Genomic DNA, 15,427 nt, shown 5'->3' with positions numbered 1-15,427 from the left:
TGAATTGATGTTGACTGAAAAACCTACCAAAACTCTTAAACCTCTTTTTAATTACTTGGTAAAGGAGTGCTTGGATCTTTAAGGTTCCATAGCATGCCTGGTGTCAGAATATGATAGTGGGGATCTTTATGCAGTAATATGAAGCTTTTTCCTCCAATGTGGCCTACTTTCCTTAGATTGAAAGAATCCTCGGTGTTCGCTTGCAAGCTGGGCTGAGGGCCTGGACCCAAGTTCTTCTTGGACAAGCAGATGACAAAGCAGAAGTTGACATGGATACAGATGCTCCTCAAGTGAGCCATAAACCTGGGGGAGAACCCAAGATCAAAGTAAGTGGTTGGTGTTTTTGTTGGGGATGTGGTGGTGGTTTTTGCATCATCAGTTACATAATGCAGTAATTATATATGAGCCTTTTATGGGGGATAAATATTTTTTCTTCATCTGGCTTTGGAGGAATACATGCCTTCTGCCATAAAAGTGCTACTTGCTTTTCAAAAGTTTGCTACTTCATGAAGTCCAAAGTTGTCTTGTCAATGTGTGTGTTGTAGTGGCTTGCAGTAAAACTCAGTGTGTTCACTGTTTCTGCAGAACATTGTACATGAGCTGCGAATAACCAACCAGGTGATATACTTGAATCCACCAATTGAAGAGTGCAGATACAAACTTTACCAGGAAATGTTTTCTTGGAAGATGGTAATCCTGTCACTACCAAGAATTCAAAGTCAGAGGTATCAGGTAGGTGTGATGAAACTGTATCTGAGGTCTGAGCAATTACTTTCACTTTGCACTTAATTGTGTTCAGTGTCTTAGTGTGTTGCTGTAGGATCAAATATGAGTGCACTAGAAATTCATGTATATCACATGTGGTTCTCAGGTCGGAGTGCATTATGAGCTGTCGGAGGAAGAGAAGTTCTATCGTAATGCATTGACACGGATGCCTGATGGCCCTGCTGCCCTGGAGGAGTCATACTCTGCTGTCATGGGAATTGTGACTGAGGTGGAACAGTATGTTAAGGTAAGAGGCTGACACCACATGATGCTACAGCTAAAATGAACATGGACTTTCCTTTCAGTTCTCCTTTATAAGAATTTTCATGAGTAGGGAAAAACATCTTATAGAATGTACTGGAAAAGTTATGAATATTGTGAAATATCTTTATTAGGTTTGGCTGCAGTACCAGTGTCTGTGGGATATGCAGGCTGAAAACATATACAACCGCCTTGGAGAAGACCTAAATAAGTGGCAAGCTCTTTTAGTTCAGATAAGAAAGGCCAGAGGAACGTTTGACAATGCAGAAACTAGAAAGGAATTTGGACCTGTTGTGATAGACTATGGCAAGGTAGGAAATTATATTTATTGGTCGCGACAAATGCATTATATTTCAGAATGGGTGGGTGTATAACAGAAAATGACGAGGCTATTAACTGGTATGTAACTCAATTCAACTGTAGGTACAATCAAAGGTGAACTTGAAGTATGACTCCTGGCACAAGGAAGTACTCAGCAAATTTGGCCAAATGCTCGGGCAGAATATGACAGAGTTCCATTCACAGATTTCTAAGGTAAGAATCCATCTCCAGTTTTTCACTTTCAGATCAGCGTATTCTAGACTTCTAAAACACTGAATTATTGCCCCACACAGTCCCGTCAAGAACTGGAGCAGCATTCAGTGGATACTGCCAGCACATCAGATGCGGTGACATTCATCACATATGTGCAATCCCTGAAACGTAAAATCAAGCAGTTTGAAAAGCAAGTTGAGGTATGTTGCCTTGCCTAATGATTCGCACTTGTGAGAATGCCAGACTTAACTCTGGAGATGATATACATGTATTCAAGCTTAGCATCATGATGTTTGAGTCCTCTTGAGAGCAGACTTGAACTTCGTATCCTGTAGTGAGTGCTTGTTAATGTGTTGAGAATTTAGTCTTGCAACATCACTTAAAAAGACAAAACTAACTTAGAATCATTGTCTCCTGTAGCTTTATCGCAATGGTCAGCGGTTGCTTGAGAAACAGAGGTTCCAGTTTCCATCCTCTTGGCTGTACATAGACAACATTGAGGGAGAATGGGGTGCCTTTAATGACATCATGCGTCGGAAGGATTCTGCCATTCAGCAGCAAGTAGCGAACTTGCAGATGAAGATAGTTCAAGAGGATCGGGCAGTGGAGAGCAGAACAACTGACTTGCTAACAGACTGGGAGAAAACAAAGCCTGTAACAGTAAGTAGTAATGATTAATATTCATTCACCAAATAAAGTAGTTTCTTTGCACTTAACTAGAACAAAGCAGTTTACTTTTGAACTTTTCTGTAGCTTTTCATTGTATATGATGGTTAAAGTCTTTTTGTGAACATTCAATTATATATAACTTGTTGGTTGATTTATTTATTTGTGTGGCAGAGGGAAGTCTAACCCTACAATGTAAGTGTCTTAGGTGCAAAAAGCAGGACAGCTTCAGTTACTAACAAAACTTTGGCTGAAACAAATGTTCTTTAAGAGGTGTGCAGGTAGGAAGATTCAGAAGAAAGGGTTTTCTCCCCCAACCCCACAGTGGTATTCAGTAAAGCTAAAAAGTGCATCTGAAAGTGGTATTAGATTTACAGAATTGGTGTGTAGCCTTATTGCCAGCATATGGGAAATAGAAAAATAAGGAGACAGACCAACATCTGGTATTCAATCCTTGCTTTTGACTTAGCTTCAACCTACTTCTAGGGTTTTTGGATTAATATATCTCATCCAATTTTTAGGGAAACTTGCGTCCAGAAGAAGCTCTTCAAGCTCTTACCATTTATGAAGGAAAATTTGGTAGGCTGAAAGATGATCGTGAGAAGTGTGCAAAGGCCAAAGAAGCTCTGGAACTAACAGATACAGGACTACTCAGTGGCAGTGAAGAACGTGTCCAGGTATAAACTGTTCATACACCTTCTTATTGGTCTTGCAGCACAATGTTTCAGTTCTATCTCACTTTTCATTTAAGAAAGTGACTTGTAGCCTGTGGGTGATGGTGTCCACATTCATCCAATTCTAGCCTTAAAAGATTGTCCATGACTGTCTTAATCTTTTGAAGCTATTATGTGACCAGAAATAGAAGAATCTCATCTGGGTCACTTGCTATTGCAATTTTGTTGAATTAGCAAGATGTATGAAGGTTTTTGACATGTTAAAAGTATTCTGTTTAACTCCACCATGCTAATGACTTTGAAGAAATTATCACTAACTTGTGATGTTCTGTTCATTCTTTTCTATAGGTAGCCTTAGAAGAGTTGCAGGATCTCAAAGGTGTCTGGTCTGAACTCTCTAAGGTCTGGGAACAGATTGATCAAATGAAAGAACAACCCTGGGTTTCAGTACAGCCTCGCAAGGTATTTCACTACTGTATATGTAAACAATATAACTACTGCAAGTGTATATGAATTAAGAATTAGACATCTTGAGATAGATGTGCTCAATAGTCACATTCAAGATCATTTTCAATGTTTATGTACCTTTTTCAGTACCTCATGAGCATATTTCTTCTTATGCTAAGCTTAAAAAACTTTCACAGGATTTATCACAGCTTAACTCTTCAGTGGGCCTGTGAAATTCCAGTAGTCTTAAAATTGAGATGGTACTGTATACGGAGAATATGTATACTATGTTGTTCTATTAGACCTCCACAGGAGAGCTTTGTGGTTGGATGAACAGCATCGGTTTTAGTTCAGTGGTTGGGGGGGTAGACAGTGGCAGGAACCCTAAGCTATAACTGCATGTTACAATGCTATTTCATAAATCTTAATCAGACCAATAAAATTAAATTCCCAGCTACAGAGCAACCACATCTTACACAAATATGTATAACGTTAAAAGAGCTGTAGATTAAACTTTATATTTTCACAGAAATCTCTCAAATGAGATGTTAACTTTTACTAGTACATCTTTATACGCTGCGCTTCCAGAGAAATATTTCAGTTCTTTTGTGTTACTGACAGCTTCGACAAAACCTTGATGGTTTGCTGAACCAACTGAAAAACTTCCCTGCCCGCTTGCGACAGTATGCCTCCTATGAGTATGTTCAGAGACTTCTGAAAGGCTACATGAAGGTAAGTTATACTGATTTCTAAAATGCATGAATTGTATATTTCATCTTCCAAGATATAACTTGCTTTCTCATCTTTTCTAGATAAACATGTTGGTTATTGAACTGAAATCAGAGGCACTTAAAGATCGTCACTGGAAACAGCTAATGAAGAGGCTTCATGTTAACTGGGTTGTCTCAGAATTGACCCTGGGACAGATCTGGGACGTTGATTTACAGAGAAATGAAGCAATTGTCAAAGATGTGCTGCTCGTGGCTCAGGGAGAGATGGCTTTGGAAGAGTTCTTGAAACAGGCTAGTATCAACTTCTGTGTGAATGCACGTAGTAACACATCAAATCCTTTTTGTCAGTTGGCTGACATTTGTCTAATAAACCTGTCAGTCTAAGATGTTGATACAAGAGCTTGGGACTCCGTGAAACACTGTTGTGGGGAAAAACTTAAAGCTGTGCAAGTTTTCACTGATCAAAAACGCAACGTTTGGGAAGAGCAGTCATTGACTGCAAAAAACCCTCATCTTGTTTATTTTACCTAGTTGTGTCATATTCTCTATACTTTTAACAAAAGCTTGAGCGAAAACCCAGAATCCTTGAGTAAAAAGAAAAATCTGATTACTCTAATACATTTCTACTTCGTTATTGTGCTGAAGCAGAAATAATTGATGTTGTATATCAACCATCCTTTATTTTAGATAAGAGAAGTATGGAACACTTACGAACTGGACTTGGTCAATTACCAGAACAAATGTCGTTTGATTCGTGGATGGGATGACCTGTTCAACAAAGTAAAAGAACACATTAATAGCGTGTCTGCTATGAAGCTATCACCATACTACAAGGTAAAATGCAGAAAAAAAAGCCAATTTAATTTAACTCTACCTTCCTGTCTTGTTTAGTATATGTGATTGTCAGCAATATTAGCTCTTTAGGTTGACAAATAATTAACTGCATATACATTCTTTGTTACTATTAAATGACTGCTTCCACTAACAATTATTAGCAATGAAACTTTCGATATTATTAAAATGAGTATTAATGCAGTGTATAAACTTTCAGGTGTTTGAGGAAGATGCCCTCAGCTGGGAAGACAAACTGAACCGTATCATGGCACTCTTTGATGTCTGGATAGACGTCCAAAGGCGATGGGTCTACCTGGAGGGTATCTTTACTGGTAGTGCAGACATCAAGCACTTGCTGCCTGTTGAGACCCAGCGGTTCCAGAGGTAACATTTTAATTGCTTTTTTCCTTTTTTGTTTCCCGTGGGGAATCTCAGGAACAGGCCTTATAACTTCATGACTTCAGTCTAGCACTCTCCTAAGCTGAAACATGAATTGTATTCTTACCTAGTCTGGTTTGATTACAGCCCAGACTTAAGTTCATCAACCAAACAAAGCAAGAAATGCCTGTAAACAGTCGTGACTGTGAAAGGTTTATACTAAAAAGGGTAGCATGCAGATTTTAGAAGTAGATTTGAATTAAGTGATTTTTCTTGCGAATTCCAATCAGGTAGCTCAAGGATTTTTCTGGCTGTACAACGCAGGTTGATTTCAGTTGTCACAGCCTTTAGTCTCACCCTAAAATGCTGTTTTCTTCCTCCACTTTAAGTCATTTTGATCATCTTTCCACACACTTCCAATCACATCAAAGAATTTTATGCATCTCTTCAGGAAATGAAGAAAAGTAGACCTTCAGCAGTGGAATTAATGTATTTAACATTGCACAAAAGCTAGATTTTGTTGTTGTTGTCTTGAGGTAAATTAAGATCTAATTGGGGAATGTAGCCTTGTGTTCCATAGGGCAGTGGTCATGTAGAGACAAATAATTTTGGAATTCTGCAGGCTTGTGGTTACTGAATTTTATACTATTATACCATGTTATTTTACTTACAGCATCAGCACTGAATTTTTGGCACTGATGAAAAAGGTGTCCAAATCCCCACTTGTGATGGATGTTCTTAACATTCAAGGAGTGCAAAGGTCACTGGAGAGACTGGCAGACTTGCTTGGAAAGATCCAGAAGGCACTGGGAGAATACCTAGAAAGGGAGAGGTCCTCTTTCCCTCGGTAAGAAATTGACTTCAGTTGACTCTTGAAGTAAAGTAACTTGATGTTTCTGTACAGGAACGTTCTGTTAGGTAAAGCCTCTGCCAGTTTTTACTTATCGTGTGTATAAGATGTTACAGCTATATATCTGTGTCCTTCAAAGTACAGAATTCATTTATAGCCACTTCTCAGGAAGTGGAACTAAAACTTTACTTGATCATCTGTGTCTGGTCTTGGGATTCAGAAGTTACTTAAAGAACCATTGCAGCTGATTTCTGTAATCTTACAGATTCTCTTTGGAACTGCTTAATTCTGGCATATGATTGAAGGACAGTGTCCAAACTGTCACAGTCCAGTATTTAAGTTATTGATTCTGACTTAACCCATAGTTGTTAACAAGTTTATCACATAGCATGAAGGCATAAGTGTGTGACTCAATGTGAGGAGGTAGTGAGTTGGAGTTGTACCTGTATTAATTCAATCCCAAGCACTGTTGTGTGGGTATTTCAGGGATGGATAAGTAAAGAAAATACCCCAAAGCATGGAGTTACGCGTACGCTTTTGTGTGGTATAGACCATGTGAACTGAGACTAAGTCTTAGAACTGAGCTCTTCCAGCAAATATGTGGTTCTTGCCCTCTTACAGTGCTGGAGAAATGAGCGACAGTTATTCCTGTATAATAGCTGTCTATGAAGTATGAATAAATAAAAAGTGATAGTTGGAGTTGTGATACAGATCTGATTTTATATGATTATTAGGTTTTACTTTGTTGGTGATGAAGACTTGCTTGAAATCATTGGAAACAGCAAGAATGTTGCTAAGCTGCAGAAGCACTTCAAGAAGATGTTTGCTGGCGTTTCTAGCATTATTCTCAATGAAGATAACTCTGTGGTTTTGGGAATATCTTCACGGGAAGGAGAGGAGGTAGAGTCGCAGTGTTTCTTTTTTAAATAAAATTTTGTAAATACGTGAACACAGATTGACTTGAACATAATTCTTGCAGGTGCTGTTCAAAACACCTGTCTCCATCACAGAACATCCCAAAATCAATGAGTGGCTCACTCTTGTTGAGAAAGAAATGAGGGTGACCCTTGCTAAATTGCTTGCAGAATCTGTTACTGAAGTAGAAATCTTCGGAAAAGCAACATCAATTGATCCAGCAGTCTACATCTCTTGGATTGACAAATACCAGGTATCTGTATGCAACACTTCAGCATATTGCAGCTTGGGTACTTTATTGAGGAAGACTATCTGATGAGGATTCTTCTTTTCACACAGGCTCAGCTTGTTGTACTGTCAGCCCAGATTGCATGGTCTGAGAATGTTGAGTCAGCCCTCAACGGTATGGGTGGAGGTGGGGACAGCAGTCCTCTCCAGTCAGTGCTGGCCAATGTGGAGGTCACACTCAATGTCCTGGCAGACTCCGTGCTGATGGAGCAGCCACCTCTTCGCAGAAGGAAACTGGAGCACTTGGTAAGTGAAAACCTCCTTTCCTCTTGTGGATTAGGAGGTGAGGTTTTGTAAAAGGTTAATGAAAAATCAAATAGTCTGACTTCTCTTTTTTCCTCTAGGGAAAAAAAAAAAAAAGTTTAATGCAATTTAAGCAACTACATCAAGCCCTAGTCCTGTAGATGGCTGTAGTTTTTAACTCTGCTCATCTTACTGCATGATACCATATTATAGCATATAAAAGCTGTAGAGTTCCTGGCTTTATTAGCAAAGGCTTGTATTGCTGTGGTCTAATGAGTTGTTTCATTCTCCAGATCACTGAGTTGGTGCACCAGAGAGATGTTACAAGATCGCTGATCAAAAGCAAGGTCGACAACTCCAAATCCTTTGAATGGCTCAGCCAAATGCGGTTCTACTTTGACCCAAAACAGACAGATGTACTGCAACAGCTCTCCATTCAGATGGCAAATGCCAAATTCAACTATGGTTTTGAGTACCTTGGTGTTCAGGATAAGCTAGTACAGACACCTCTTACAGACCGCTGTTACCTGACAATGACACAAGCCCTAGAGGCAAGACTTGGAGGATCACCATTTGGTACGTTTGTACTGAAGTACAACAAAATCTTGAGACAAGCATATAAACTTCTATTCTCTTTAAATAATAGCTTTAATATAAGGTTTCAGAATGTTTTGAACTATGACATTTAAGAACAAAACAGTCTTTTGGGGAAAGAAGGTATAAACCATTTTGGGTTTCTTGTAGGGGACCTTTAGATTCAGCATGCTGGCAGATTACATAGTTGGGCACCGATAACTGGGACTGTAAACACTGAAGCATGTCTGTCTCACTTCAAAAATAGGTCCTGCTGGCACTGGTAAAACAGAATCTGTTAAGGCTCTTGGACATCAGCTTGGCCGCTTTGTGTTGGTTTTCAACTGTGATGAGACATTTGACTTCCAGGTAAGCTGTTTGATTTAAAAAATGTAGTCTGTGCTAGCAAGCACTAGAAATCTCTTTAGAAGTTTAAACAGCCAGCAGTGTTTACTTTTGAAATGATCACCTATAACACTTAACTGAGCAGGTATCCGTGGGTCATACAGACACTCTATAACAAAAAAAATGCCTGAAGTAAAATTGTTTGTAGGTGGGGAATGTTCTTCTGATTTTTTTGTTTGTTTTTCTCTTTAGGACTGATAGATCAATAGCAGCAAATGGAGGGAAAGGAATAGGAAGTACAGGGATGTGGAACTTAAGACTGGCTTTAGGAAAGTAGCTTAAACTGTTTAATTCATCTTGATAGTGCTGGTTTAATGGAGAACAGAGGGGAGTTTGAGGCTGCATGATTACCAAATAAACCATCATGGCAAAGCTAAAGAGTTTGCCTCACTATGTGAAGGACTACTCAAAACTAAGAAAATTTACCCAGATATTTTAAAATTACTTACATCTTCAAACTGAGAACCAGATGAAATGCTTCAGTCAATTGCAACACAACAGATATCTCAAAATAAAACCTCTGTGAGGTTTTTATTTAAAGAGAAATATAAAGCAAAGATAAGTAATCCTACTCCTTGGACTCCAGTGGGGTGTCCATATGTTCTGTGTTGTGATTTTTTTCCTGTACAGCTGTGTTTGATTCATTTAGTCAGTGTTTGGCCTCTAATGGTGGCCATAAGAAAGTACCTAGGGAGGGAAAAGAGCAGGAACACAGTGCTTCATACTCCTTCCTTGCACCCAGTCCCCTTCCTGCCACTGACAGTAGGGATCCTACCACAGTGGCAGGATCACAAAGTCCCAAGCTGACATGGGTTATTCTCTATTCATGCTCCAGTGAATCTTTTTCCAGGTACTCATTTCTCTGACTCAATGCACATACACACTTGCTTCTACAGCATTCTCTACCAAATAGTTCCACAGTATTATTATGCACTTTACAAAGAAGCGACTTCTTTTTGTCTATTTTTAACAATTCCCTGGTTCTTGTATTCAAAAAGATGGTGAACAGATGATAATTGGCCATCCTGAACTACTGTGGCTTTTAGACATGCAGTGTTGTGTAGTTCTAGTATCTGCCTTCTGAGAAAGTAGTGGAACTGCACCTGGCATTACTATCAACAAGCAAAATAATATGCAATGGGCTTTCACTGTTATGCGACTACACTACAGTACCATAGTAATAGAAAGCTGCAAATATCTGAACTTCAGAACCTTGTGCACGACCTGCATACAAATTCAGCTTCTACTTGCCTTGGGTGCACTGTATAAAGCACTCTTCTCTGTTCCTTTTGCCTGTGCATTGGCAAGAATAACTGTGCAACATCAGTGAACCTTCCTCTCTACGCGCAGGCAATGGGACGCATCTTTGTGGGACTTTGCCAAGTGGGTGCATGGGGCTGTTTTGACGAGTTCAACCGACTGGAGGAGCGCATGCTGTCTGCTGTTTCACAGCAAGTTCAGTGCATCCAGGAAGCCTTGCGAGAGCATTCCAACCCCAACTATGACAAGAGTATGCTACTATTTATTCCTCGTAGTATTGTACTGTTTCTTTAATATCCTTCATGCTCTTTTGTTGCTCAGTTACATTTTTCCCAAGCACTCCAAGAATGAAATCACTTACCATCAAAGATTAAAATCTTGAAGTAGCTTTCGGCTGGTAGGAATCAAGTATTTGAGTTGCAGTACAAAAGGACACACTGTCCATTACTGTAGCAAACTAAATTAGAACACTTGAAGTATGACTTATGTCCTCAAGGTGACTGATCACCAGCTGATTTGTAACTAAATGTACCATCTCTTTTCAGCTGCAACACCAATTACCTGTGAGCTGCTGAACAAACAAGTCAAAGTGAGCCCTGACATGGCTATCTTCATCACCATGAATCCTGGCTATGCAGGCAGATCAAATCTGCCTGACAATTTGAAGAAGTTGTTCCGCAGCTTGGCAATGACAAAACCAGACCGTCAGCTGATTGCCCAGGTCATGCTGTACTCCCAAGGTTTCCGCACAGCTGAAGTCCTTGCCAATAAGATAGTACCATTCTTCAAGTAAGTGACAAGTTTGTTTTGAGATGCTAAATGTTGAGCTTATTGTTCAAATCTGTGATGTTTATTGTACAACATGCTCAGTGAGTTACAAAGATTATTCCAAGTAAGCAGTGGCATATATTTTCTTGAATGCTGCGTTGGTTTCGATTGAGAATCAAATTTTGTCTTTCTTGATTCGTAGGCTTTGTGATGAACAGCTGTCCTCCCAGAGTCATTATGATTTTGGCTTGAGAGCCCTGAAAAGTGTACTGGTCAGTGCGGGTAACGTGAAGAGGGAGAGGATTCAGAAGATAAAGCGTGAGAAAGAAGAGCGTGGTGAAGTTGTTGATGAGGGAGAAATTGCTGAGAACTTACCAGAACAAGAGGTAATTTGTGTGTGAGCTCTTATCTTCTGTGACAAAGTATAGAATGCACACTAAACAGAGCAAATGCTCTGCAGCGTTCATCAATTAATGTTAAGCCATGCAAGCAAAGCAATGTTAGTTACAGGAGGTGATAATTAGATAGCTTAGAAGTACTAAGAAGTGAAATAAGTGTTGAATTTTAGGATTCCTTGAAGAGTAATAAAAGACTTATGAGGTGATGTGTTCACAACTCTCACTGCTGCCCAGTTCTTTTGAAGTTAATTCAAAACAAAACAAACAAAAAAAAACTCTGTTTTGAGGGTTACGTACCTACAGTTGTATAAATTAAAAGTCAGTAGGAATTCATTGTGTAGTTTCAAAGCTGAGCTGCCTGCTAATGGTTGTTTTTTACCTAGACCATCCTGGTTTGGTGCTTTATCAGTGAAGTGTTCCCCGTCAAACACACTCAACAACAAAAAAAAAGTCACACAGAATGGTTTGGGTTGGAAGGGACCTTAAAGATCATCTAGTTCCAATATCCCCACCCCCAAGTCTCAACTAAAACATGATTTTCTCTACAGATCCTGATCCAAAGTGTATGTGAAACTATGGTACCAAAACTGGTTGCAGAAGACATTCCATTGCTGTTCAGTCTCCTTTCTGATGTATTCCCTGGAGTACAGTATCACCGTGGGGAAATGACAGCCTTGCGAGAGGAGCTTAAGAAAGTGTGTCAGGAAATGTACCTCACCTATGGTGATGGAGAAGAAGTTGGTGGCATGTGGGTTGAGAAGGTAAAATGCAAAACTGAAAATGTTGTGGAACTGAAATTAATGTGTTTGTAAGGCTTAACTTCCCTTTTATTATTAAATTATTCATCTCTAAGTGAGCAATACTTAGTGACTACCAAAGTTGAGACTTACACATCATTTTTTCTGTTGCAGGTACTTCAGTTGTACCAGATTACACAGATAAATCATGGGCTGATGATGGTGGGTCCCTCTGGAAGTGGAAAGAGCATGGCTTGGAGAGTACTGCTGAAAGCTCTTGAACGGCTGGAAGGTGTGGAAGGTGTTGCTCACATTATTGATCCAAAAGCAATCAGCAAAGATCACCTTTATGGTACTTTGGATCCAAATACCAGAGAATGGACAGATGGCTTGTTTACACATGTCCTGAGAAAGTGAGTCTTCAAGAGTACGAATGAAAACTGGACGGTAGATTTGTGCCTTGCATGTTCTGGTTTTATTGGGTCTTTGTTATATATAGCCTGTAAAACTGCAATATAAATTTATTTTAATTACAGAATTATAGACAACGTGAGAGGTGAATTACAGAAACGTCAGTGGATTATCTTTGATGGTGATGTAGATCCCGAATGGGTTGAAAACTTGAACTCTGTTTTGGATGACAACAAACTGCTTACTCTGCCAAATGGAGAACGTCTCAGCCTTCCACCAAATGTAATGCTACTTTTTATGTGATACTTGCTTTCATATAAACCTGTTGCTTTTACCTTGATCTGTATTGGTGCCTTTCCCATCACTTGTCACAAGCAGAGTAATACTGATTTCAGGTAGTGGTTAACTAGAGTTAGGAATTTCTTTGGAAACAAACATTTCATGTTATGCTTGTTCTGACCCTGTGAGACAAGTGTGATGAATTATAAGGAAGTCTAGGGTAGCAGGCAATAATGATGAACTTAGTTTGGGATAGTTTAACGCTGTTCTTAATTCTTCAGAGGCTAAATACAGGGTAACTTACTTTAAAAGTTCTGGGTGTGGGTTTGTTTTTTTTTTAGTGTGTATTTGTTTTTTGTGTGTTTTTTTTTTTTTTTACTTAAAAATCTGTTTTAAATTTCTGCTTTTTAGGTGCGTATCATGTTTGAGGTACAGGATCTGAAATATGCAACTTTGGCTACTGTATCAAGGTGTGGCATGGTCTGGTTCAGTGAGGATGTTCTCAGTACAGACATGATATTCAATAACTTCCTGGCCAGACTAAGAAGCATTCCTCTGGATGAAGGTGAAGAGGAGGCTCAGCGAAGGCGAAAAGGCAAAGAAGATGAGGGAGAAGAAGCAGCATCCCCAATGTTGCAGGTATAGCTTAGATTACATTCTGGGCTAGTGTGTCTGAACACTTGTGTCACAAGTAGTCTGGTGTACTTCAAACTTAAGGCAGCTTAATTATACAAAAGCTGACGTCCTGATTTTATTTTTTTTAAAGAACGTTAAAATAAGAAGCATTTCAAACCTTAAACAAAGTTTCTTCCTGCTGCCTGGTAATCAAATGAGAAGCAAATGCTTTAAGCAGTGTTGTTCTCCCCTGACAGATCCAGAGAGATGCTGCAACAATAATGCAGCCGTATTTCACCTCCAATGGCCTCGTAACTAAAGCACTTGAACACGCTTTCAAGTTGGAGCATATTATGGATCTCACCCGGCTGCGCTGCCTTGGCTCTCTGTTCTCAATGCTGCACCAAGCTTGCCGCAACGTAGCCCAGTACAATGCCAATCACCCAGACTTCCCAATGCAGATAGATCAACTGGAGCGTTATATCCAGGTAAATATAATATGCTGCTGGGTGACTCCTGTGTCTGATATGTCAGAATAGTAGCTGGATTTCATTTATCAGTCATTAAGTTTTGTTCCATTACTGTACAATCAAGCAATAGCTGCTTTTCTTGCTTCCTGCAGAGGTACCTGGTCTATGCAATTCTCTGGTCTCTCTCTGGAGACAGTCGTCTGAAAATGAGAGCAGAGCTGGGAGAATACATTAGGAGAATCACCACTGTGCCACTGCCAACTGCACCCAACATACCGATAATTGACTATGAGGTAAAACCTTTCTTAAGCCAGAAGTGTTGCTGCTTTGAGGTCTTACAAGTCTGCTTTAGAATTTGGAGCCAAAACTTAAGTTTTATAGTTTCTGGCTTGTCAGTGAACAATGTTCTGATCTACCTGTTCTAATAATCACATCAAATTTGATGCTACTAACTTACTATGATTTTTAATAGTTTATATGTATACGCTAAATTAGATATATATATTAAACAGATCAAACTACATTCCTGTTCTAAATTCCAATCATGTTTTTGTGTTCTTAGGTGTCCATTACGGGTGAGTGGGTGCCATGGCAAACCAAGGTTCCTCAGATTGAAGTTGAGACACACAAAGTTGCAGCTCCTGATGTTGTAGTACCAACCCTAGACACAGTTCGCCATGAAGCATTGCTGTATACTTGGCTGGCAGAGCACAAACCTCTAGTACTCTGTGGCCCGCCAGGTTCTGGAAAGACCATGACCCTCTTCAGTGCTCTCAGAGCCCTGCCTGATATGGAGGTACACAAGAGAGTGTGTGCGCACGTTTGTACATGCACGTGTATGTGAATTAAAGGGTAGTAACTAGTCACTTATCTTAAAGATTCAAGCAGTCTTGAGTTAGCACCGAAGTGATTTGCTAGGAATTCAGTGGTGCTTCCACCTCAGTCAGTCATGTGAAAATACAGAAAAAAATAAAAATGATGTTGAGTAGCATTTAAATGTATTTCTCAAGATCCGTAGCCCAAAAGCTACTTCCTGCTATCCAGCTTCAATAATAGAGGAGCATTCCTCCATTTGGTATTTTAAAACCTTGAATAATGTTTAAGAATAGCTCTTGTCCTTCAGTGTATTGAGGTGGCGTAACAGTAATATGAAGCTGTAGTGTTCTAAGTACAAGGCTGGGCAGGAGTTTTTGCTGCATTGTAAATGGAAAACCTGTTGTGGGAAGCATACAGTGTACTACAGTCAGTGACCTGAGATGTAGATGATACATGGACATCCACTGTGGAAAGCTAAGCTGTAGCATGCCTGGTTCCAGGGCTCAATAAGCTCTTTCAAGCTCTAATGCATTTTGACTTATTTATTTTCTCTTCACTATTCTCTTCTTAAGGTGGTTGGACTCAACTTTTCTAGTGCTACTACACCAGAACTGCTCTTGAAAACTTTTGATCACTACTGTGAGTACAGGCGCACGCCTAATGGAGTGGTGCTGGCTCCTGTGCAGCTGGGAAAGTGGTTGGTGCTGTTCTGTGATGAAATCAACTTGCCAGACATGGATAAGTATGGCACGCAGAGAGTCATATCCTTCATTAGACAGGTTTGTTTTCCTTTGTAATTAACTATATCATAACAGTTATCTTCACAGAAACTTAATGGTACACTGATTTTGGTTTTGTTTTGTTTTCTTCCAGATGGTGGAGCATGGAGGATTCTATCGTACATCAGATCAGACATGGGTGAAACTGGAGAGAATTCAGTTTGTTGGTGCATGTAATCCACCTACTGATCCTGGAAGAAAACCTCTCTCACACAGGTAATGTACCTAGTAAACAACTGTGTAGCTACAGAATAGGGGGGTCAAAACTGAAGCATTGACTATGGAATCCATTCTTAAACACTTACTTAATACCAGTTGTGCTCAAGCTGT

The 15,427-nt window shown here is 39.6% G+C and overlaps 1 protein-coding gene across 1 annotated transcript in view; it reads left to right on the top strand.

The window, feature by feature from the left end:
* Positions 1-15,427, top strand: part of DYNC1H1 (dynein cytoplasmic 1 heavy chain 1) — a 43,608-nt gene that overhangs the window by 8,702 nt on the left and 19,479 nt on the right. The window contains exons 10-40 of the mRNA XM_032189378.1: positions 177-326; positions 586-732; positions 872-1,012; positions 1,161-1,337; positions 1,450-1,560; positions 1,641-1,760; positions 1,981-2,220; positions 2,748-2,903; positions 3,249-3,362; positions 3,969-4,079; positions 4,160-4,369; positions 4,766-4,912; positions 5,130-5,296; positions 5,964-6,137; positions 6,875-7,040; positions 7,120-7,308; positions 7,395-7,589; positions 7,880-8,162; positions 8,428-8,528; positions 9,915-10,074; positions 10,370-10,613; positions 10,795-10,978; positions 11,539-11,751; positions 11,902-12,140; positions 12,264-12,420; positions 12,829-13,056; positions 13,290-13,520; positions 13,655-13,795; positions 14,065-14,298; positions 14,891-15,097; positions 15,192-15,313. Coding sequence (XP_032045269.1) covers positions 177-326; positions 586-732; positions 872-1,012; positions 1,161-1,337; positions 1,450-1,560; positions 1,641-1,760; positions 1,981-2,220; positions 2,748-2,903; positions 3,249-3,362; positions 3,969-4,079; positions 4,160-4,369; positions 4,766-4,912; positions 5,130-5,296; positions 5,964-6,137; positions 6,875-7,040; positions 7,120-7,308; positions 7,395-7,589; positions 7,880-8,162; positions 8,428-8,528; positions 9,915-10,074; positions 10,370-10,613; positions 10,795-10,978; positions 11,539-11,751; positions 11,902-12,140; positions 12,264-12,420; positions 12,829-13,056; positions 13,290-13,520; positions 13,655-13,795; positions 14,065-14,298; positions 14,891-15,097; positions 15,192-15,313 — 5,459 coding nt within the window. The remainder of the gene's footprint in view (positions 1-176; positions 327-585; positions 733-871; positions 1,013-1,160; positions 1,338-1,449; positions 1,561-1,640; positions 1,761-1,980; positions 2,221-2,747; positions 2,904-3,248; positions 3,363-3,968; positions 4,080-4,159; positions 4,370-4,765; positions 4,913-5,129; positions 5,297-5,963; positions 6,138-6,874; positions 7,041-7,119; positions 7,309-7,394; positions 7,590-7,879; positions 8,163-8,427; positions 8,529-9,914; positions 10,075-10,369; positions 10,614-10,794; positions 10,979-11,538; positions 11,752-11,901; positions 12,141-12,263; positions 12,421-12,828; positions 13,057-13,289; positions 13,521-13,654; positions 13,796-14,064; positions 14,299-14,890; positions 15,098-15,191; positions 15,314-15,427) is intronic.

The sequence above is a fragment of the Aythya fuligula genome, chromosome 5 (genome assembly GCF_009819795.1).
Source record: "Aythya fuligula isolate bAytFul2 chromosome 5, bAytFul2.pri, whole genome shotgun sequence".
Lineage (NCBI taxonomy): Eukaryota > Metazoa > Chordata > Aves > Anseriformes > Anatidae > Aythya > Aythya fuligula.
Note: the sequence above shows the minus strand (reverse complement) of the source record. Positions and strands in the feature narration are given on the sequence as shown.